A 23,378-nucleotide genomic window follows, 5' to 3' on the forward strand; every position below is an offset into this window, starting at 1 on the left:
AGCCACTTCTGGCAAACCAGAGCAGTGCACAGAAACGCCGTTTTACCTTCCCATCGGAGTGGTACTTATTTATCTACTTGCATTTTGATGTGCTGTTGAACTGCTAGGTGGGCAGGAGCAGGGACCGAGCAGCGGGAGCTCAGCCCGTCGCGGGGATTCGAACCGCCGACCTGATTGGCAAGTCCTAGGCTCAGTGGTTTAACCCACAGCGCTACCCGCATCCCTTTACACCCCCTGAAATTGGTTCCAGTCAGGAGAACCCCCAGAAGCAAGTGGAAATCTTTGAACAGACAAAACATTTGTAATAGTGTGACACTGAATTCCAGTGTGAACAGTGTGAACAATTGTTTTATTTATTTTACCCAACAATCTTTAAGCTTAAATATTTTATTATTCAGATAGGTAAAAATGGTAAATGCAGTAGCAACAATCAAACATAAGAGCTGATGAAACCCATATATATATATACACATACATACATACATACACACAGTGGTGCCTCACAAGACGAAATTAATTCGTTCCGCAAGTTTTTTCTTCTTGCGAGTTTTTCGTCTTGTGAAGCACGGTTTCCCATAGGAATGCATTGAAAATCAATTAATGCGTTCCTAGGGAAACCGACTTCAGACCAGGTCCGGGGACAGTCTCTCCCCCGACCTCTTCTGAAGGCTGGGGGGGACGAAGACGAAGGGCTTTTCTTCCCACCCCCAGCATTTTAAAAAACCCCGGGACAGCGAAGGACTTCTCCGCTGTCCCGGGGCGATTTAAAAGCCCCTGGGAAGGCAGGCAGGGGGGACAAAGACTTTTGCCCCCCGCCAGCCTTCAGAAGAGGTCCAGGACCTCTTCTGAAGGCTGGCGGGGGGGGGGGGGCAAAAGGCTTTGCTCTCCCCTGCCTGCCTTCCCGGGAGAGCGGAGAAACGCAGTGCATTTCTCCGCTGTCCCCGACGGCTTTTGAAGGCAGGCGGGGGGGAGCAAAGACTTTTGGCCCCCGTCGGCCTTCAGAAGAAGTCAGCGCTGCCGCCCGGCAGCATTTTAAAATCGCCCCGGACAGCGGAGAAGTCCCCCGCTGTCCCGGGGTTTTTAAAAAACCTCTCCGCCCCCCCCCCCCGCCAGGCTTCGGAGCAGCCTTCCGAAGCCTGGCGGCAGGAGGAGGTCCGAGGACAGTGGGGACGAGGCGCTGCGCTTCCCCGCTGTCCCGGAGATTTCCCCATGGGCTTTCGTCTTGCGAAGGAAGCCCATAGGGAACTTCGTCTTGCGAAGCGCCTCCGCGACGGAAAACCCTTTCGTCTAGCGGGTTTTCCGTCTTGCGAGGCGTTCGTCTTGCGGGGCACCACTGTATATATATATATTCAAACTGAGTTTATTTAAAAATTGCCCAAAGTTCCACTGCAAAAGGAACTTCATTTACAATCAGTTCACCTTGACAACTATCAAGTGTGATTCAGAGATTTTGAAAATAATTCTGAAGACCACATCAATTACCATTTCTACTTGGAGACTACTATCCTGCAGAAAACTCATTCAAATATGCTTTTACATCTTCAGCTTTCTCATTCAAACCTCTGAAATTAAAATGTTCCTTATTCCCCCCCCCCAACACCTCTGTATGATTGTATAATAAATCTCATCCTTCCAAAATTGTGAAAGCCATATTTATGTTTTCTGTCTTCTACTGCTTTTTCAGTTACATTTTCCTTTTTTAAAAAAACTATCCGTATTTATTCCCAGACTATAAATTGATTCTCCAATATTGCCAGTCTGCTACCCAATCTGTTTTCTGCCGCATTAATCGTTGTGACTGTATCTTGCTTTAAAATATAATTTTCAAAACTCTGAAATTCCCGAGAAATTAAGTTCCTCGTATTTGCTAGTGTTAATCTGTTTCCATATCTCCTGTTATGTCTTCTTGCCATCTTTATTTTTCTGGGGGAAACAAATCTGTTTTGTTGTTGCTTTCTCCTCCAACTCATTCCTTGCAGCAGTTAAGCCGAAAACAGCAATCTGTCTCTTTTCTTTCCCTTCTCGCACAGGAATGGTGGGGATGATAGCGTTAATCAGCAAGGCAAGCAATGAAAATAAGGGGCAGGAGAAAACCCACACAGTGTCCTGGTTTACGCTTCTCAGCCCTGTGTGTCCCAGTCTCCTCCAGCCATTTCTTGAGGGCCACCTTCTGGTGGTCTGGACAGAAGCAGAGAAATGTGTCTCCCATTCCCAGAGGGATGGTGGGATTACATTTACCCAGCCAGCGTGGTGATGAAAAATGCTGCCAGGAAGCCACATTGGAGCTGATGGGGCGGAAGGCAAGGAGCCCGACAGTAGGTGGCGCCAGAGCCCAACGAAAGGCAGAGCCAGCTGATTCTAGTTTGGTCCCCATCCTCCACTACACGAAGTCCTACAGTGGCAACACAAAGGAAGGATAAGCTTGACAAGGAAGTACCATCATTGGATTAAATGTACACAAGAAGACAGGCAGGTGGCTGCTGGCTAAGGTTGAAATTAGTTGGACAGTTCTTGCCCTAATAGGCCAGCCTTCTCTGGGCCCCAACTGAGCATAAGCAGTGGATATCTGCCCCTCTTCTCTCCAGAGGGATGGTGGGGCCACCTGGATCTAGCAAGCAAGGGATGCTTTTTGTTCTTGCCCCTATGCACATCAGGCTTTTTCCAGAAAGCAACTCTGAACGTGACCCAGGAGGAAGAAGAAGCAGCAGCAGCATCCAATATGGTAAAGGTAATGGGACCCCTGACCATTAGGTCCAGTCGTGACCGACTCTGGTGTTGCAGAGCTCATCTCGCTTTACTGGCCGAGGGAGCCGGCGTACAGCCGGGTCATGTGGCCAGCATGACTAAGCCGCTTCTGGCGAACCAGAGCAGCACACGGAAACGCCGTTTACCTTCCCGCCAGAGTGGTACCTGTTTATCTACTTGCACTTTGACATGCTTTTGAACTGCTAGGTTGGCAGGAGCAGGGAACGAGCAACGAGAGCTCACCCCATCGCAGGGATTCGAACCGCCGACCTTCTGAACGGCAGTCCTAGGCTCTGTGGTTTAACCCACAGAATGCCCATCCTATAGACTGGAGGTTTGGACACCTCCCACAGAAGGGATGAAACACTCGCAAGCCAAAAGATGGGAGAGAAAAGTCATGCTCTCACCTCTTCCCAAAAGGAAGCTGTTCCATCTGTCCAGAGGGAAGAAAATCCATCTCCGTGGAAAATAGGGGAAAAGTTTTTTTTCTTTTAAGCGAGCTCTGGAGATCCTGTGAAACCCAAAAGCTCTGGCCCCACATAGCCACCTGGAGAAAACATAAGGAAGAAAGGGAGGGAGGGAGAAAGGAAGAGGGGAGGGGGGACAGAAAATGGAGAGATGTGGGCGGTTGTTTTACAACTGTACGTAATCATCAAGATCCTCCATCAGCACGTCACCTGAGTGGAAACGAAGAGAAGGCAGATTGAATTATACCAGCTTCATTTGACTTAGGAAAATGTTTGGGAGGGGTCCGTATAGATTGTCAACATCATCCCACCCCTTCAAGGAGATCACAAACGGTAAATTAGGTGGAGAGAGAATGATTGGCCCAAGGTCACCCACAGACTTGACTGGAGATTTGAACCCGGCTCTCCTTGGTTCTAGTCCAAACCTCTAACCAGTTGGCCACCGCGGATTGGTGCTAAAATGTGGACGCATCGGTTATGGGTTGATGTTAGCAGGCATGCACACTTTACCTGAGTGCATATCTTTTTGTACACATTGCGTGGCTAGAAAATGGCACTGCAAAATTTGGAGAAACGGAATTTCAACTGTTTTTCAGTCTGCATCTTGTTTTGAAAAGTGTGAATTGGATAGATTCGCCTTTAATTGCACACCAAATCAAATTCCTCCTCTATCCGGATCACACACAATTCAACAATAAATTTAGGCAATTTGTGTCTTAAGAGACTGGTTGAAGCTATGGATAGTGGTCTTTTATAAGTAGATAATTACAGCTTGTAATTATTCCATATCTTTGGTAGTGTTCCCCGTAACTAGAAATAGACATTACCTTTGCTTGCAGAGAGGCTTTGTACCGCCACAGGCAATTCATTGCAAACTCGAAATTTGTGGAGCTGATGCCATATTTTTTTCTTTACTTGTTTTTCCTGGAGAGATTGAGGGGTGAGGGGAATCCCAAAACAGTCAGAAGTCTTTTTTTCCCCCATCCTGAAGGAAGATTTGTCCTTTATAATATACTTTTTCACAGAAAGCTTAATTTAGTAACTCACCTCCACATCCATTAGTTCTTCTGCATTCCCAAGGATAGAATAAACAAGGAGGATCCCTGCTTCACTGACCCTCCGGTCCGGACTATAAATAGCTAACAAAGCTGTTCTTAGAAAGAATCTTCTTTGTTGTTCATTGAAGAATGTCCCAAACACCTAAAAGCAAAGAAACCAAAATGAAGCAGTCTTTGGATTGCTGCATGTTCATTAAACGATCCCTGCTTCTTCTTCCCTTCTTTCTATTATCACAACTTTGACATCCTTGAGACAGGATGTTGTCCCGTCTGCCCATGATACTGTCAAAGACTGCATTGCAATTATATCTCCCAATGTGTCTCTTCACACAATTCTGCCAACAACCCCTTAAGCTCATCCTGGTGTTTCCTGGAGGCAGAGAAGGGTAAAAGAAAGCAACCCAGATTTCTCAGGTGGAGCAAGAAATCTATCAAACACTTGAGTGGTTTCGCATTGAAAAGGGCTTATAGCATAGAAGGAACACCTTTACCTCTCCAACTTTCATCATGTTTATGTAAGAGAGCATCTTCTTCTCTTCTTGGTACCTCCTGCACCAGAGTTCTTCGGCATTATTCATCCGTATCCCTGACAGTAAGACACCAGGAGTTAAAAGCTTTGTCGTTCCATACTTAAAGGTTTGGGGCAGGGATGGAGAACCTGTGGACCTTCAAGTATTTATTTTTGTAAAATATAATTTTTTATTAGGTTTTTTTTAACATATCATTTTCAACAGTAATTAAACATACTTTTACATCTTATTCAATTTTTTGACTTCCATCAATCCTGTCTGAAAATTTTCCCATCTAATCTCTCCGTATGCATTTATTATCTTCCCTATTACATTTCAAACTCATAACCAATATCTCTATCTTTTCCTACTTTGTAACACTTCGTATATTTCTCCTTACAAAACTTCTTGTAGTCCTTGTTGATTACAGTTGCTCTTCAAATAATTCATATACTTCTTCCAATCTTCTGTAAATCTCTGGTCCCGCAGGTTTCGAATCCTTCCTGTCATTTTGTCCAATTCTGCATAGTCCATTAATTTCGTCTTTTTCAAGTATTGTTGAGCTACATGTTGCGACTGACCACTGGGCATGCTGGCTGGGGTTCCTGGGGATAGGACTCTTAACAATATCTGGAAGAGCCACAGGCTCCCCATTTCTGGGTTTAGGGCTTTTCAGACATAATTTATTCTGATGGCTTTGGAAACATTTTTTAGACTGTTGGGATTATATGTTAACATCCAGCTGGTTCCTTAGAATTCTATTTATTATTGTATTGTATTTTTATGAGCAGTAGTCAATAAAGTAGAACAAGGATGTCTTGTTGCGCAACAGGACTTCCTCCTCTCTCTCTTTTTCCTGTACACCCCTTGTGCCCTCCCCAATCTCCTCTGGAGCATTAGGGAAGCCCCCAGAAACCGATTTAGGGGGCACACAGAGGAGAAGGTGAGGAAGTCCTGTAGAGCAGGCAGAAGACTCTGCCAGAGCACAACTACGTAGTTTGATGGATACCTGTTCTTACAATTTGTTCACCACCTTGGGTGCATTTGGTCAAGATTATAAATATTTAAATGATCGAATGAAAACGAATTTAGGCCTTTCTGTTTCCTTTGGATGATATTCTATTACTTTTTTTTTATGAAGATGTTTGCAAGATCCACCTCGAGAGTTCCCTCCTAGGGAATTTCTCTAGCAACCTCGCGTCTCATTTTGGTATCAGCCTCTGAGGCAAGACTCAAGAAATGAAGGTCAAATTCTGGCTTATATGGAGGAATGTCAAATGCTCTTGCATGCTGATCTCCTGCCATCTTTGCTCAAAGGGTGGGCTCTCTTACTGGCAAAGGGGGAAGAGTATAACATTGTGAAATACAACTGAACAAGACAACAGCTTCTTTCTTCCCCGCTAAGTCAGCTTTGCGGGAAATGCACCATTACCAGAGAGTCAACATGAGACTCGACTGATACTAATGGGAAAACACACTATGAACTGAGACCAGAGGTTCTAATCATATTTCACTAGCGCGTAAAACTAAGGTGTTTAATGTATTCCATCATATTTAAGCATGGGACTGTTGTTGCAACTTTTCCAGCTTACTTGCCTTTCTGGTGCAGGAGCAGCTCGTAGAGACGGAAGATACTCTCCTTGGCATGTCGGCTGACTGCTGCTTGGGGGTCCCCAATACAAATTGCCAGCTCTGCCACGTGGTGCCCCAGTTCTGGGAGTTTGCAGGTAGCCTAGCAAGAAGGAAAACCAGAGAGATCTTTGTCCCCCACTTCTCTGTCAGATCATCTCTATCTTTAATGGGTACGCCTAGCCTCAAAATCTAAGCCCTTCTCAGAAACTCTTAAAATAATACTTTGCATCTCCAAAATGGGCAGACTAGATCATAGCTGTCAACTTACAGATTTGAAAATAAGGGACCAGCAGCCTCGAAAATAAGGGATCAGCAGCCAAAATAAGGGATTTTCAGAGCACAGGTATGTTCAACCTCTGAGCCCCTCCGAGCCAAAGGCAGAAAGCCCAGCCAGCAGCCAAACGAAGCCTCAAGCAGTGGTTCCCACAGGGCAGCAGCCCGGCAACAAGGAAAACCACCGTCACCTCTCCGCTGGGAAGCGCTGAGCAAAGGCGAGTCCCTAGGCAACGCGTTCGATTTGATCGGCACAAGGCATGCAAGCTCCACCCCCCAGTCATTCTTAGACTCCTTATTGGGTGAGCAACGCAGCCAAGCAACACAGTTGGAGCCTCCCTCCTCCCTGGCCAACAGGGAGGGAGGGAGAGGAGCTGCTTCCTTTGAAACTTGGGAAATTTAAGGGACATCATCAATAAGGGACAGCAGCGGGACATGGCGCTGGGATAAGGGACTTTCCCGCCAAATAAGGGACGGTTGACAGCAATGAACTAGGTTAGACTGATACTTCCAGAGAACATAGCCTCCTCTATGTCCTTTGGATGGGACTCTGAGAAGATGGATGTAGGGCCTTCGTGTATCTTGCCAGAACAGCAAATCCACACAGTTCAAGCCAAAAGAGGAACCCCAATGCACCAATCAACTAGGAATGCCAGGAAGAACCCAGTGGTATGGATGGGAGCAGAGAGGTAAAAAGGTAAAGGACCCCTGGGACAGCTAAGGCCAGTCAAATTTGATTATTGGGTGTGGCACCCATCTCCGCTTTCAGGACAAAGGAGCCGGCGTTTGTCCACAGACAGCTTTCCGGGTTGTGGCCAGCAGGACTAAATCGCTTCTGGCACAACGGGACACTGTCAGAAACCAGAGCACACAGAAACACCGTTTACCTTCCCGCCGCAGCAGTACCTATTTATCTACTTGCACTGGCATGCTTTTGAACTGCTAGGTTGGCAGGAGCTGGGACAGAGCAATGGGAACTCACCCCATTGTGGGGATTCGAACCGCCGCCCTTCTGATCAACAAGCTCAAGAGGCTCAGTGGTTTAGACCCAGCGCTACCTGCATCCCTGCGAGATATGGGCTATCACTCAAAGGGACCCAAGAAGAGCATACTAGTGTCATGCAAACAAAGCCATTCCTAGCTGCCGCCACCCCTTCCATTATTGGCTTTCCCCTCTCCTATTCCTTTAAGACTAAGATACTGAAAATAACATTCAGCTCTCAATATGAATTGGCTCTGGAGGGCGGGATAAATCTAAAAATCGGTTGTAGCGACAAAGACCAGCTCTCACATTTGCTCCCTAGAGCAAAAGGGGGCAGCATATGAGGTCACACTTACATCAAAATCTGGCATAAGGACAGCAAAACGCAGGAGTGCAGCACTGCTTTTGATAGCTCTGATTCTCTCCACTTTGTATTTCGCGTGTATCCAAAAATGGATGTGCTGCAGGAGGAAGCAACACCTCAGGAATATTGCACTGGTACAACGTCTCACGCAACCCTTTTGCTCAAAACAAAGGAAGCAGCAGTGATCCAGAATCCAAAATCCACAAGCAGTGGGTTTTTTTGTTTTGTTTTTTAGGACCAACCAAAATGTCTCAAGATGGAAGGTTGTGCATCTGACACATGAGTTCTCCTAGGATGAATTGTTCCTCTTCATAGATATGCCTTAGTTCAGGAATGGGCATAAAGTTGATCAGGATCTACTGTCTTATCTCTGGATGACTTGTGGTGGACTTGCAATGCTTTGTGCCTGATGAATAATGTGGCATTTTAGCTTGGATGTACCCTATTAGCATGAAATATACTTGGAATCCAGAGTGGATTTCATGCTCTTTATTCAGCTCATAGTGGTGAGGAGGAATGGAAGTTCCCTCAGGATGTCTGCTTTATATACATTATTTACACAATGGGCCCCACGTGATTGGCTAATTCCGGGATTCACCTGTAGGCCAATCAGGTTGCAGGTTCACTTCCACCTGGAGCTGGATTGGGTGGCTCCTGAGGACCAATCAGAATGCTGCATTCTGAATCCTATTGTTCTAGGACCAATCAGACTGCTGCATTTTGGATCCTATTCAACTCAGTACATAACATAGCATGTGGCCACATATGCCAGGGATAAGGCTTGGCAGAATCATCCTAAACCCACTCATTTTCTATGTTCAAGCATTTTTTTAAAATAAATATTGTAGGAGAGCAGCTATTTGGTTGCCCGAGGTGGAGCAGCAGATAGTGCTGTCCCACTCCTCAGTCAAGGTAGAAAAGAACGAGTGCCCTTCCCTGGCAATAAAAATAGAATAATCTTCATTGTTAATTTAATGTGCCATTAAGGTAAGATGGGGGATATGCCAAGAGCATTGATTTTGAGGAGATATAGAGGGTGTTTGTAGAATTAGTACTGTTAAAACGGAAAGGGGTGTTGAAATTTTGGGAGGTAGGATAGTTACAATGGAATGGTCTCCGTGGTGGGGTGCACATTTTTATTCTCATTTATGTATGGTTATTACTTTGTGAAAATAAAATAATAAAAAATAAATAGAATAGAATAAAAATAAATTAAATGACTAACTATTCATTTCCATTCTGTGAAGGCCGAAGCCAGCTGCCTGAGGCAGCTACTTCACTCTAATGGCAGGGCCAGCTCTGCTAGGGTATAACCTCCCACCTGCATCCTAAAGCTTTACTACTGTTTGATTCTGTGAGTGCATAAGTGGCCCTGAGTGCCCAAGGGAGAAAATACCACCTCCTAATAGACTGGACTGGGAGATATTAGTCTACTTGGTTGTTTCTCCCCTGAATCTTTGTTTTGAAACCTGTCTTGGTTCAGTCAGTTATTCATGGGCCTGGAAATCACAATATTATGCCCAAACTCTGCCAACGGAGGAATGCATAGTGGGTGATTTTGCAGACCAACTGTTGCTTAGGTTGCGATATCTCCCTGCCAGGCCTTCCTTTGCCGCAATTTCTCTTAGACGCACTTACTTTTAAGATCCTCAGTAGATGCTTGGTGGTCGGATCCTCTGCTAATAATGACCTGAGCAGGATTTCGAGTGTCGCTGAAGTTGTTCTATACAGCGCCTGGAAGAAAAGGGAAATCCCTGCGTGAGAGCTGGATTTTCTCCCCAACAAAGCATGCCAGCAAATAGGCTTCATCCCAGAGCCGTTGAGGTCCGGCCATCAAAGGGAGAACCTCTCACTAGAAGTGGTTCCACAGAAAACATGCTGTTATTGTTCAGCCCGGACACTGAGATCCAGGGCCGAGGGCCTTCTGGCAGTTCCCTCATTGCAAGAAGTGAGGTTACAGGGAACCAGACAGAGGGCCTTCTCGGTTGTGGCGCCCGCCCTGTGGAACGCCCTCCCTTCAGATGTGAAGGAAATAAGCAGCTATCCTATCTTTAAAAGACATCTGAAGGCAGCCCTGTTCAGGGAAGTTTTTAATATTTAACGCTGTACTGTTTTTAACACTTGATTGGGAGCTGCCCAGAGTGGCTGGGGAAACTCAGCCAGATGGGCGGGGTATAAATGATAAATTATTATTATTATTATTATTATTATTATTATTATTATTGAGTAACAACTGTGGGAGGGACGCGGGTGGCGCTGTGGGTTAAAGCCTCAGCGCCTAGGACTTGCTGATCGAAAGGTCGGCGGTTCGAATCCCTGCGGCGGGGTGCGCTCCTGTTGCTCGGTCCCAGCGCCTGCCAACCTAGCAGTTCGAAAGCACCCCCGGGTGCAAGTAGATAAATAGGGACCGCTTACTAGCGGGAAGGTAAACGGCGTTCCGTGTGCTGCGCTGGCTCGCCAGATGCAGCTTGTCACGCTGGCCACGTGATCCGTAAGTGTCTGCGGACAGCGCTGGCCCCCGGCCTATAGAGTGAGATGGCCGCACAACCCTAGAGTCTGTCAAGACTGGCCCGTATGGGCAGGGGTACCTTTACCTTTTAACAACTGTGGGAACAACACACACTGCAGCCTATTCTGTTGGGTACAATAGAATGCTTCTTTCAAGTCTAATTTCAATAAGGGGCCGAGGAGATGACCCTGTGGGTGCCAGGGAATGCCATGCTGGCAACCCCATGGTTCGTGGGTTCAACAAGAATTTACCTACATAAGAGCATAAAAAGGAACCTGCTGGATCAGGCCAATGGCCCATCTAGGCCAGTATCCTTGTGCTCACAGTGGCCAACCAGATGTCTGTGGGAAACCAGGGAGCAGAACATGAGCCCAAGAGCACTCTTCCCCTTTCCAGCAGTTGGTATTTGGAAGCATGGCGGCCTCCAACTGGGAAGGCAGAGCTCAGCCGTCACGGCTTGCAGCTGTTTGACAGCCCTCTCCTCCGTGAATTCATCCAATCTTCTTTCTTTTCTTTTTTTAACATTTTTTATTGGTTTTTAGCATACAAAATTTTTAAAAAACATACCACACAAATTATTACACACATATTCTAGTTTGACTTCCGTCAGCACCTCTGATAATCCTCCGTCGTAATCAATTCATCTGCAGTTCTTAACTTAATATTGCCTTTACCTTTCTTAACAGATGATTTCTCCCTTTCCATTTTTACAATATTTCTTAAATTACTCCTCACAGAACTTTTTGGAGACCTACAAACGTCATCTGATCATCACAAATACTTTTCAAATACTCCGTAAATTTATTCCAGTCTTCGGTGAACCTCTGGTTCCGCCGGTTTCGGATCCTTCCTGTTAGCTTGTCCAATTCTGCATAGTCCATTAACTTCATCCTCCATTCTTCCAACGTTGGTAATTCTTCTTGCTTCCATTTTTGGGCTAATAATATTCTTGCTGCTGTTACCGCATATAAGAAAAGCTTACAATCCTTTCTATTTATATCATTTCCAACCATACCTAAAAGAAATGCTTCTGGTTTCTTTATGAATGTATATTTCAACATTTTTTTCAATTCGTTATATATCATCTCCCAGAAACATTTCACCTTTTTACATTCCCACCACATATGATGGAATGATCCTTCTTTTTCTTTGCATTTCCAACATTTGTTACTACCTTTAAACATTTTTGCTAACTTAACTGGCGTGATGTACCATCTGTACAGAATTTAACCAATCCTCTTTCAAAGCCATCCAAGTTGGTGGCCCATCGCTCCCTACCTGTTTGGTGGCGTCCCCAGTCCCAATGTCCATCGTGAAAACCCCATGCATAGCCAACCGCAAGACACACGACTCCAGTTCTGGATCAAGTGGAGGCTTGATTTTACTGGTGGGGTGGAGGAAAAAGTATTAGATTATGCACTGCCAGAATTTCCTAATCTCCCGCAGGGAGGCTCCTCCAGGAACTTGAGAAGCACAGGACTTCAGATCCCAAACGCCAGGATGAGCACTGAGGATGGAAGAACAGACTCCCCTCCTTGGGCTTGGAGACTACCGTATTTTTTGCTCCATAAGATGCACCAGACCATAAGGCGCACCTAGGTTTGGGAGGAGGAAAACAAGAAAAAAATATTCTGAATCCCAGAAGCCAGAACAGCAAGAGGGATCTGGCTTCTGGGATACCGTGTGGCTGTTCTGGCTTCTAGGATAACGGCGCCAAGCCTCTTCAGGGCAGCGGGATGAAGGATCCCCCTGCCCGAAGAGGCTGCCTGTGGCTAAGGCAGAAGCCAGGACAGGCACGTCGCTGAAGGGGCACTGTGCAGTTCTCCTTCTCTGCGCAGCACCTCTCCTTCGCAGGAGAGGCACTGCACAGAGAGGGAGAGCTGCGCAGCACCCCTTCAGCGAAGCGGGAGGAGGAACAGAAGGGTCTCCTTCTGTTCCTCCTCCCGCTTTGCTGAACGGGTGTTGCGCAGCTCTCCCTCTCTGCACAGCGCCATTCGCTCCATAAGACGCACTCACATTTCCCCTTACCTTTTAGGAGGAAAAAAGTGCGTCTTATGGAGCGGAAAATACAGTATATTTCCCAAGGTGTGGAGAAAACAAATGCCTTCTAAGATCTGTGTGGGCACTTCCAAGGGGAGTCAGTTGCTCCTTTCTGGAGCCTCGGAGTACCGGCCTCTCCACTTCTTCTTTCAACCATTTCTGTTTCGAATGTCTTTGACCTATTGTATTTGATTGTCTGGGCTTCTCCCGGGCCGTTTACCGTGTTGCATCTGCTTTCCTGGAAATACATTATTTTCTACCCTCATTCATCACAAATACAACGGTCTTCGCACGCGCTAATTGCTTCTTAGTAGGATCAGGAATCCCTGGTCTTCAAGAGGCATACCTCAAGTTGTAAATGGCCACCATGCAGCACGGTAGAACTGATGTGGGCACAGAGTGAACCGGGAGTTTCTCCATCACCACCTGGAAGAGACCAAGGGCCAGAACAGAGCAGGTGAAGGACCTCTTTCCACAGATTTCAATGGGGCACTTTCATCCCAAATGGTTTTGTCTAAGCTCTTTCTCATTCACGAGCCCGTTACCAGCACGCTCCCATTTTGTCCCCGCACCTCTGTCTTGTCTCACGATCCGTATTAGCCCAACAGGCAAGCATAAACCTGCATTCCTTTCTGGCCATTTACCCAAAGCACCCATAAAACATCAGATGCTCCCTTTACAAAGAGGGTCCCTAGAATCTCCTTTCCCTGGAAAATCTCCTGCTTGGATCCAAGCCTGCCGTCGAGAATTCCTCATTTCCCTGCTTTCCTCTGTGCAATTTTGTAGACTTGAGGATATAGAATCTCTCTCTGTTTCTCCTTCCCAACCATCTGATCTTTCATCCCCCTCCCTCCCTCGTCAGTGCAGGAATGCTGCTGAATAGCCTTAGAGTCACTGTAGGCCTCCCCACTTTTTAAATTCATTTTAATAACTTATCTTTCTATCAAATTATTCTCAAGGCAACTTAGAAGCAAAAGGACCTCTCTCTCACACACCATTTTGTCACCCACCCACCACTCATTTTCTTTTTTCTTTTAAAATCATTTTTATTGCTTTTCCAATAAAAACAGCCAATTAACATATCCATATCATAATCCATCCTTTATGAGTGTGAGAGAGGGCTGAATGGATGTCTAGCAACTCCCCTTCTAGGGCCCAAGGGGGGGGGGGGATTGTGTGGTCTCTGGGAAGGCTGATAGACCGCCAGATAACTTATATCTGTGGAATACAGTTCATTTACATTGCAATACAGTGGTACCTCGGGTTACATACGCTTCAGGTTACATACGCTTCAGGTTACAGACTCTGCTAACAAAGAAATAGTGCTTCAGGTTAAGAACTTTGCTTCAGGATGAGAACAGAAATCATGCTCCGACGGCGCAATGGCAGCAGGAGGCCCCATTAGCTAAAGTGGTGCTTCAGGTTAAGAACAGTTTCAGGTTAAGAACGGACCTCTGGAACGAATTAAGTACTTAACCCAAGGTACCACTGTATTGCAAACAGTATGCTCTACAATTTACAGTAACAACAAGGTGGAAGTTACTATGCCATTAAATTTCAAACGAAAGGCTTCGACAACAGACTGATTTAACAACTTGGGAGTTGCTGAGTCATTAAACTTCAGACGATAGCCTTGCACCACAGCCCGGATTGGAAGATTGGAATGAAGTCAGGAAAAGCTGCGCTGGTAAATAGCCCCCCCCCCCCAAATCATAATTAATAATTTGGACTGTAATTTGGTCATTTTTTTTAATTTTAGTTTATTGCTTTTAATTGGCTCATTTTCCATCCCTCCTTTCTGGGATGGTTTTCAGAAACATGGCTGTGCTTTGTCTTGTTGTTCTTTGAATAGAAACTTCTTTGGGGAATTAAGTCCTGAAGTCTCAGCTTTGTTTTCCCACCTTCAGAACTTGAGGGGAATGCTTCACTATCCAAACAAAAACTGGGCCAGCTCTGCCATCCTGATTAACTGTCTGTCCTCTGTCAGGAATAGAGCCAAGAGCAGCACAGAGCAGAGGTTTCCCTAACAGCCAACTCAATTTTCCCCAGCCACCTATTACCCTGGAAGGACTTGTTACTGAAACATGGGTTTCAGACACAGAGACAAATACAAATACAGAGAAATACAGAGACAAGGGAGTCCCAAGCAAGCTTAGTCAGGGGGTCCTCTGCGGGACACTTTGGGGAAGGAATTACAACTGCATCCTCGTAGGGTGTTTTCAAGTGGATTTAGTGACCCTTTCCCAAATGGTTTCATAGTCCTTCCACACTTGCCAGGTTTATTTCCACAGAACTAACATGGGTGGTGCTTTGAGTTAAACCACAGAGCCTAGGACTTGCCGATCAGAAGGTCGCGGTTCGAATCCCCGTGACGGGGTGAGCTCCCGTTGCTCGGTCCCTGCTCCTGCCAACCTAGCAGTCCGAAAGCACACCAGTGCAAGTAGATAAATAGGTACTGCTCTGGCGGGAAGGTAAACGGTGTTTCTGTGCGCTGCCCTGGTTCGCCAGAAGCGGCTTAGTCATGCTGGCCACATGACCTGGAAGCTGTACGCCGGCTCCCTCGGCCAGTAAAGCGAGATGAGCGCCACAACCCCTGAGTCAGTCATGACTGGACCTAATGGTCAGGGGTCCCTTTACCTTTAACCCCAAAGCCAGACCTCGTGCCTCTCATCTACTGGCTAGCTGCCACCTCCTTACTGGATTTCTGCACCTCACTTACCACGACAGCCTCTGTTAATTCGTCTTTGGTGTACAGAAGTTTGAGTTTGTTCCGTCGTTTATGCTGTGTAGCGATGCATAAAGCAGAGATGGCACTGAGGAAACTAATGTCCCCGTTTTCATCCTGTTTGCTCTGTAAGTTGAGAGAGAACCGGGGCTATTAGGAGAGGGCATTATCGAGCCTTTCTTGATGTGTCCTAGACATCCTAGATGTGTCCTAGACATCCTTCCTGGTTGGCTCAGAATGAGAACTGAACTGCAGAATTAACCCACCTATTTCACAACTGCTCAGAGACGCTACAGAACTAGAAAAGTGATGAGCTCAGAAGAGGGTAACTGGGATCTTGCGTTTCCACTTTGTAGCGAAAACAGTTCATTCCTTTTTTTGATGGTTCTAGCTACACAACCCTCCATGAGAAAGAAACTGTGCATTCCTTGGGAGGCCAGATCTGCTGCCCCTGTGGATCCTGCCACCTGAGGCAGTCGCCTCATCTTGCCTGACGGGTGGGCCGGCCCTGTATCTTCCTATGTTTCTGCCCAGTGGAATTCCTACTGTGGCTAGATTTATTTTCTCCTGCATGGTGGATGCCCCACTGCTGCCTGGGATTCTTGACCTTCCCGCATGGGTCCAAGCCTGCCCCTGTGGAGACTGCTCATCCTCCCTCCCTCTGTGCATCTCAGCAAACTCAGGGCTAGGTAAAAGCTCTCTCTTTCACTCATCCTCCCTCCTGCCCCATCTTTCTGGTCACTTCTCACCCAAACCCCCTATTCTCATCCTCTCTGGGTGTGCCTGTTTCACTCTCTCCCTTCTGGGAGAACCTTCAGTAAGGTGAATGTACTGTATTTTTCACTCTATAAGATGCACATTGTCCCCTCCAAAAATTAAGGGGAAATGTGTGTGTGTCTTATGGAGCGAATGCAGGCTCCTTGGCTTCAGCGATAGCAATGCGAAGCCTCAGAAGCGCAGTGGGAGCGCTCCCGCCGTGCTCCGGAGGCTTCGCGTTGCTTTCGCTGAAGCCTGGAGAGCGAGAGGGGTCGGTGCGCACCGGCCCCTCTCACTCTCCAGGCTTCAGGGATAGCCGCTGAAGCCTTTGGAGCGCAGTGCGAATTCCCACTGCGCTCCGCAGGCTTCAGGTTCCTTTTCCTGAAGCCGGGAGAGCAAGACTCTCCCAGCTTCAGCAGAGAGGGAGAGCTGCGCAGCGCCCCTTCAGCCAAGTGGGAGGAGAAATTAAAGGGGCTCCGTTTCTCCTGCTGCTTCGCTGAAGGGGCGCTGCGCAGAGAGGGGGAGAATTTTTTTTCTTATTCTCCCCCTCTAAAACAAGGTGCGTCCTATGGTCGGGTGCGTCCTATAGAGCGAAAAATACGGTAATCTTGTATACTATTTCCTTTTAGCAAGTACTCCTTTCCTGGTTAAGTCCTCAGATCTTGGCTCCATTTTCTTTCCCAGGAACCTTGTGCACATGCTCCTCTACCCAGTCCCAAGACTCTACATTACTGATTATGTGTTCGTGTTCATTTGGCCAAAACATGCTTGTTTCTGGGCCAGCTCTACCAGACTTGACAACAGCCTGGCAAGGATATTACAGTAGGAGCTGCTACTAGCATCCAACTTAATTCTCCCAAGCAGCTGCTATTTGTAGTACTATAGAAGTACCATGTGCAGGAAGCATCATGTGCTGAGGGGTTTTGTACCTTGTCTTCCTCCTCCATGCGCTTGAGGATGATGTTGACGGCATCACCATCAAGTTCAATGCTGTCATGCACATCCGACCCGCTGGAAGTAGATGAAAAGACAGAGGAGGTGGAGAAGTGGTTGAGGCTTGTTGATGTTGAATCTAGGAATTGAAAGGGTAAACAGAGAACAGGAAGGCATATTAGTATCTCCTACCTTCTTATTACTATCCCCTAACTTCTTGAAATGGGACGCGGGTGGCGATGTGGGTTAAACCACAGAGCCTAGGGCTTGCCGATCAGAAGGTTTGAATCCCCGCAACGGGGTGAGCTCCCGTTGCTCGGTCCCAGCTCCTGCCCACCTGGCAGTTTGAAAGCACGTCAAAGTGCAAGGAGATAAATAGGTACAGCTCCGGTGGGAAGGTAAACGGCGTTTCCGTGTGCTGCCCTGGTTCGCCAGAAGCGGCTTAGTCCTGCTGGCCACATGACCCGGAAGCTGTACGCCGGCTCCCTCGGCCAATAAAGCGAGATGAGTGCTGCAACCCCAGAGTTGGCCACGACTGGATCTAACGGTCAGGGGTCCCTTTACCTTTATCTTCTTGAAAGAGACCTAGCTTCTTCTCGTTGAATAATTTGCACATTCCTGACAACACCCTAAGCCTCTGGCATCTTCATAAAATCCTCCACCTCACCCACCCTAGAGATGGGTGAATCCATTTCAGTTTCTCTCTGTTTCTCATTTTTCTAATCCTAAATTCAGTTCCCCAAATTTCCACACCAGTTTGCAAATTTTGTTTTTAAAGTCCTCGGGGAAATTTGTTAACGTTATAGTGCAAATTTCTCCTAATACTGTCGTACCTTGGTTCTCGAACAGAATGCATTCCAGGAATTCGTTAGACTTGCAGAACTGTTTGAAAAATAAGGCTTCTGATTGGCTGCAAGAGCATCCTGCAGCCAATCTGAAGCTGCAGAAGCCGCACCAGACGTTCAGTTTCCGAAAATCGTTTGAAAACCTGAACACTCACTTCCGGTTTCCGGTTGTTCGGGAGCTGAAACGTACAAGTTCCAAGGCGGCAACCGAGGTGTGACAGTAGACACATGTTTTTAAAGCAAGTTACTGTAACACAATAGATTTGTATCTTATCTCTACTAACATATACATTTGTATAACACTTTATCCTAGTACATGCATTTTTGTAAACTTCACTGCAAAATTCAGAGAAGTGTGAATTTCAAAAGATGGTTGTGTTCCAGTTCACATATTGTTTCATAAAGTGTGAATTAGTTAGAAGAGGAGGAGTTTGGATTTGATATCCCGCTTTATCACTACCCGAAGGAGTCTCAAAGCAGCTAACATTCTCCTTTCCCTTCCTCCCCCACAACAAAGACTCTGTGAGGTGAGTGGGGCTGAGAGACTTCAGAGAAGTGTGACTGGCCCAAGATCACCCAGCAGCTGCATGTGGAGGAGCAGAGACGCGAACCCGGTTCCCCAGATTACGAGTCTACCGCTCTTAACCACGACACCACACTGGCTCCTCCTAGGTAATTCCATTTCTCCTCCAACCCTCTCCTCCCGTGCAGAATCCCTCTCAAGAATCCTGGGCATCTCCTCACCTAAAACCGTGGACAAGCTCCTTGACTCTTGCTTAGGTTCCAGAACCTTACATTCTTGGGACCAGACCTTTTGGGTTCCACAGCAACTCCAGAACGTGCTTAGTTTATCCCAATTCCTCAGCGTGATAGAGTTCTTTCTCCTGGACAGATGGAACCATTTCAGCTTGGGAAGGGAAGAGAACGCAACTTCGCCCGCACTGCTTTCCTTATGGCTATAGAAATGTTCAAACCTCCGGTCCTGGGGCTTGGCATTTGATGAAGCTGCAGCATCCTGGCTGTCGCTTCCTCCTTTCCCCAGATCTTGTTTGGAGTTGCTCTTTGAAAACAGCTTCTGCAGCTTTGAAAGCCTAAAACAGAGTGGGAGAAGATAGGCTGGCAGTATCCTCCTACTCAACACGCCTGGACTGAACCGGGGCCACATGTGCTTGCTATCATAGGCAAATAGGCTATCTTGTGAAGGAAGTGCTTGGACTACAACTCCCATCATCCCTGGTTGTGCTGGCTGGGGATGATGGCAGTTGGAGTCCAAGGACATATGGAAGGCACTGTGGTGGTAACCATGGTTAGGATTATTGACTATTTGCTATCGCTAGCTATGCTGTGCACAGAACCTGCATTGCCTGGGGAGAAAGGAGCTCCCCTCAGACTGCCCTAGACAAAGCTGGAAAGGCAGAATCAGCTAAGAAATCCAACTTACATTTCCCCCCCTCACACACTCAGTCACACACACTCTCTCTGTCTCAATATAGAAATGTTAGAAGCGGTCACAAAATGGCCAACAGAAGCATGAAGCTTCTCTCTTGCCAAATCACCTTTGCTCACCTGACACGTTCATGAGGCGTGTAAGGTGTGTCACAATGACCTTAGCAACCTAGCAACCGCGGCCATTGTTCCTCTGACATTACATTCATTGATACAGTGAGGGGGGGAAAGTATTTGATCCCCTGCTAAAATTGCCCGTTTGCCCTCTGACAAAGAAATGACCAGTCCATAATTTTAACGGTAGGTTTATTGTAGCTGTGAGAGACAGAATAGCAACAGCAGAAACCCAGAAAACAAAAGTCAGAGTTTGATACACTGCTGTATGAACCACTATGGAGAACTGCAAGAAAGTTGAGAAAAGAAGAAAGGGGAAAGACAAGAAAAAACAAGAGGTAAAAAAGAAGAAAAGGACTCCCGTTTGTTTCAAAGCATCTATGAAATCTAATAAATGTTAATTAATTGACAAGGCACTATTTCCCCTAAATATACTACATATAGAAGCCTACATTTTGCTTATTGTTTTTATTTGCTTGACTCTAAATAAAGTAGAAACTCAGATTATACCCACCAAAGATCTGTGACTTGAATATAAATAAATTGCACCTCAGATATAGTAAATTGCCACGCGAATGAATGTTTTTAAACAGATATCACCCGTTTCATAATTAAGTTGCCGTCCAGATGCCTTCTGAGTATAAATCAAAACATTTCTGGCCAAATTGTTGAGTTTTACAATTCCATAAAATTTTGCGTGTGGTGACAAAACTCTTAACATGAGAGCAGGGGTGCCAGCTTTAATAAAATATTGGGGGGGGGCAGGCTATGTTCACATGGCACCATGCATGCACACCATTTGAATGGCAGTGCCCATCAACTTGGGGGGGGGCAGCCCCCTCAAATATTTTATAGGTGTGAAGCCCCTTGATCCCTAGAAGTCAACTCCTCTGCCTGGGAGAAGCTTCCTGCCCTTGCACAAAGGCGTGCTTATTTTTTTGCCTTCACTCCAGATGCTTTGAGGACTTGGGCTGTGTAAAAGGTAACCATTTCAAAGATGGTTGTTGCCAGTTCTATTTTTCTAGAAGAGAGAGGTGTTGGAACTCACCACAAACCCTTGTTCTCTTAGAACGGTCATGGCCCCCACTAGGCTCCTGTGAGTTCCTGTGGAAAAGAAACCCTGGTTGTTGCAGTAAAGTGATTTATTCCCCACCCCCCACCCCCAGGACAAGACACCAATACAACTCCTAGGTACACCTCTGTGCTTGGTTGCACTGTACATTTTTTATTGAATTTTCTGTTCTACATTTTAGAACATTCATTTAAACAACCTTAAAATATTATTTATTATTAATATTAATACCCACCCATCTGGCTAGGTTTCCCCAGCTACTCTCCTTCTCTTTCCATGGTTCATTTTGCATAACATAAATCTCAGCATATTTTATATAAACTAAACCATTTATGACATTTCTGCCCAGGTCAGGTCATTTCTGCCCAGGGGAAAAAGGTGACCATTCCCTTGGGGAAGGGGAAGAAATGGAGGCAGTGCGAGATTTTACTTTCTTGGGTTCCATGATCACTGCAGATGGTGACAGCAGCCACGAAATTAAAAGACGCCTGCTCCTTGGGAGAAAAGCAACGACAAACCCAGACAGAATCTCAAAAAGCAGAGACATCACCTTGCCAACAAAGGTCCGTAAAGTTAAACATATGGTTTTCCCAATAGTGATGTCTGGAAGTGAGAACTGTACCATAAAGAAGGTTGATGGCCAAAGAATGGGTGCTTTTGAATTATGGTGCTGGAGAAGACTCTTGAGAGTCCCATGGACTGCAAGAAGATCAAACCTCTCCATTCTGAAGGAAATCAGCCCTGAGTGGGCACCTCTTGAGAAGAGAAGACTCCCTGGGAAAGACCCTGATGCTGCGAAAGATGGAGGGCACAAGGAGAGGGGGACGACAGAGGACTAGATGGTTGGACAGTGTTCTCGAAGCTACGAACATGAGGTTAACCAAGCCGTGGAAGACAGGAGTGCCTGGCGTGCTCTGGTCCATGGGGTCACGAAGAGTCGGACATGACTAAATGACTAAACAACAATAGAGCTGCCCATGGCTTGGCCATCCTTGCCTCTCTATCCGTATTGCCCTTTCACTCCTCCTCCTAGCCTTAGTAACTCAGTTGTCTCCTGCCCTCTGAAACAACAAGTCAGTGTGGTGTAGTGGTTAGAGTATCAGTCTAGGACCTGGGAGACCAGGGTTCAAATCCCAATGAAGATCAGTCGGTGAACTTGGGCCAGTCACTGCCTCTTGGCTTAATCCTACCTCACAGGGTTGCTGTAAGGGGGGGAGAGTGGAGAAGCATGTGTGTCACCTTAAACTCTTTTAAGGAGAGGTTGGGATATACAGTCATACCTCGGGTTGAAGTAGCTTCAGGTTAAAACAAAAAAAAATTCCTTCCAGTAGCACCTTAAAGACCAACTAAGTTAGTTCTTGGTATGAGCTTTCGTGTGCATGCACACTTCTTCAGATACCTGAAGAAGTATCTGAAGAAGTGTGCATGCACACGAAAGCTCATACCAAGAACTAACTTAGTTGGTCTTTAAGGTGCTACTGGAAGGAATTTTTTTTGTTTTGACTATGGCAGACCAACACGGCTACCTATCTGCTTCAGGTTAAGTATTTTCGGGTTGCGCTCTGTGGTGACCTGGAAGTAACAGAGCATGTTAGGTGCTTCTGTGCATGCACAGACGCTGAAAATCAGACTCCAATACTTTGGCCACCTCATGAGAAGAGAAGACTCCCTGGAAAAGACCCTGATGTTGGGAAAGATCACAAGGAGGGCACAAGGAGAAGGGGACGACAGAGGACGAGATGGTTGGACAGTGTTCTTGAGGCTACCAGCATGAGTTTGACCAAGCTGTGGGAGGCAGTGGAAGACAGGAGTGCCTGGCCTGCTCTGGTCCATGGGGTCACGAAGAGTCGGACATGACTAAACGACTAAATAACAACAACAAATTTAACTTTCATCCCACCATGAATGGGGCCAAGAACTTAACAACCAGCAGAGCTGACTTAGAATAGATAGATGGCAACCCAGCCAGATCAGTGAGGTATTAATTCTTCTTCTTCTTCTTCTTCTTCTTCTTCTTCTTCTTCTTCTTCTTCTTCATCTTCACTGTCACCCTTAACCTCTACCAGCATTGATAGCCCTGTTTATGGCTGACTGTAAAGAGAAGGCATTTTGCAAAAATCTTCATAAGAGTAGCACGACTAAACAACAACAAAATCACGACGTGTAACATTTCTGCCCAGGTCAGGTCATTTCTGCCCGGGGGAAAAGGTGGCCATTCTCTTCCAAACACCAAGCTTCAGTAATATAAACGTTGATCACGATATGCTACTGACGTTCCCACCCTCCCAGGGCAGAGAATAGATGCCCTTTTCTCTCTTCCTAGCGCAGGTTTACAGAACTGCGTGAAACGACTGCCTTCACGTGCAATATTGGCGCATGCGCAGCGTCCTCCACGCCCCCGGCGTCCTTCCTTGTTTCAGCCCGGACTATTTTAAGTGCCGGACCGTTTGGTCCCTCGCATTAATAACTCCCCCAGCCTCCTCGCTCTTTGCAGAAACAAGGCTTTCTGGATTGTTGCTTCCTTCGCCCCCGCTGCAAAAATGTCGGGGTTCAGCCCCGAACTTATCGAGTACCTGGAAGGGAAAATCTCCTTCGAGGAGTTTGAGAGGCGCAGGGAAGAGCGCAAAAGCCGAGAGAGGAAGGTGAGATTTCACGACACCCCCCCCCCGCCATCTGCAGCTGAGGAGAAAGAAAGGGGTCAATTCCCTTCATGGCGCTCTCTTCTCGTGTTTTGGTTGGGGTGTGTTGGTTTTTTTGGCGGGGTGGACTCCTCGCTTCTATCCCCGAGTCCCCTCCCTCAATATTTTCAGCTATCGTGGGAACTTTTAAAGTCGCTCAAGGCAGACCGTCGTTTGCAAGCAAGCCTTGCAATAAAACCCCGCGAAACCACCGTCCCCCAAAAACCGGC

The 23,378-nt window shown here is 46.6% G+C and overlaps 3 protein-coding genes across 4 annotated transcripts in view; 1 reads left to right on the top strand and 2 right to left on the bottom strand.

The window, feature by feature from the left end:
- Nucleotides 1-1,173: 1,173 nt before the first annotated feature.
- Nucleotides 1,174-5,189, bottom strand: LOC144325261 (uncharacterized). Of its 2 annotated transcripts, XR_013390545.1 has the most exons (5): nt 4,762-5,189; nt 4,260-4,412; nt 4,040-4,136; nt 3,153-3,292; nt 1,174-2,392 (listed from the first exon to the last, which is right to left on the bottom strand). XR_013390545.1 is itself a non-coding variant. In XM_077917984.1 (4 exons), exons 1-4 carry the CDS (start codon nt 4,846-4,848, stop codon nt 3,379-3,381), a joined length of 381 nt encoding a protein of 126 aa, XP_077774110.1. In that variant the 5' UTR covers nt 4,849-5,189; the 3' UTR covers nt 3,178-3,378. The 2 variants fall into 2 exon arrangements, 1 of the variants encoding a protein (XP_077774110.1); XM_077917984.1 differs by lacking the exon at nt 1,174-2,392 and having other exon boundaries at nt 3,178-3,422.
- Nucleotides 5,190-6,367: 1,178 nt separating this feature from the next.
- On the bottom strand, nt 6,368-19,066 carry LOC114584678 (maestro heat-like repeat family member 5). The gene is made up of 8 exons (XM_077924095.1): nt 18,583-19,066; nt 16,990-17,132; nt 15,299-15,430; nt 12,926-13,005; nt 11,818-11,923; nt 9,669-9,764; nt 8,023-8,127; nt 6,368-6,511 (listed from the first exon to the last, which is right to left on the bottom strand). The coding sequence occupies exons 1-8, from the start codon at nt 19,064-19,066 to the stop codon at nt 6,368-6,370; spliced, it is 1,290 nt and encodes a 429-aa protein (XP_077780221.1).
- Nucleotides 19,067-22,915: 3,849 nt separating this feature from the next.
- Nucleotides 22,916-23,378, top strand: part of GTF3C3 (general transcription factor IIIC subunit 3) — a 33,129-nt gene continuing 32,666 nt past the window's right edge. The window contains exon 1 of the mRNA XM_028751910.2: nt 22,916-23,112. Coding sequence (XP_028607743.2) covers nt 23,011-23,112 — 102 coding nt within the window. The 5' untranslated portion in view covers nt 22,916-23,010. The remainder of the gene's footprint in view (nt 23,113-23,378) is intronic.

The sequence above is a fragment of the Podarcis muralis genome, chromosome 1 (assembly GCF_964188315.1).
Source record: "Podarcis muralis chromosome 1, rPodMur119.hap1.1, whole genome shotgun sequence".
Lineage (NCBI taxonomy): Eukaryota > Metazoa > Chordata > Lepidosauria > Squamata > Lacertidae > Podarcis > Podarcis muralis.

Bases quoted from the DNA above. Each gene is read 5' to 3' on its own strand.
- LOC144325261 (XM_077917984.1), bottom strand. From the start codon at position 4,848: ATGAATAATGCCGAAGAACTCTGGTGCAGGAGGTACCAAGAAGAGAAG. The intron at 4,413-4,761 runs GTAAAGGTGTTC...CTTTGCTTTTAG, and splicing joins ACATGATGAAAGTTGGAGAG to GTGTTTGGGACATTCTTCAA. The intron at 3,423-4,039 runs GTAATGTCTATT...GTTTCCACTCAG, and splicing joins AAGCCTCTCTGCAAGCAAAG to GTGACGTGCTGATGGAGGAT.
- LOC114584678 (XM_077924095.1), bottom strand. From the start codon at position 19,066: ATGGGAGTTGTAGTCCAAGCACTTCCTTCACAAGATAGCCTATTTGCC. The intron at 8,128-9,668 runs GTAAGTGCGTCT...TTCCTCCTGCAG, and splicing joins ATCTACTGAGGATCTTAAAA to CACATCCATTTTTGGATACA. The intron at 6,512-8,022 runs GTAAGTGTGACC...CCTTCTTGCTAG, and splicing joins TCCTTATGCCAGATTTTGAT to GCTACCTGCAAACTCCCAGA.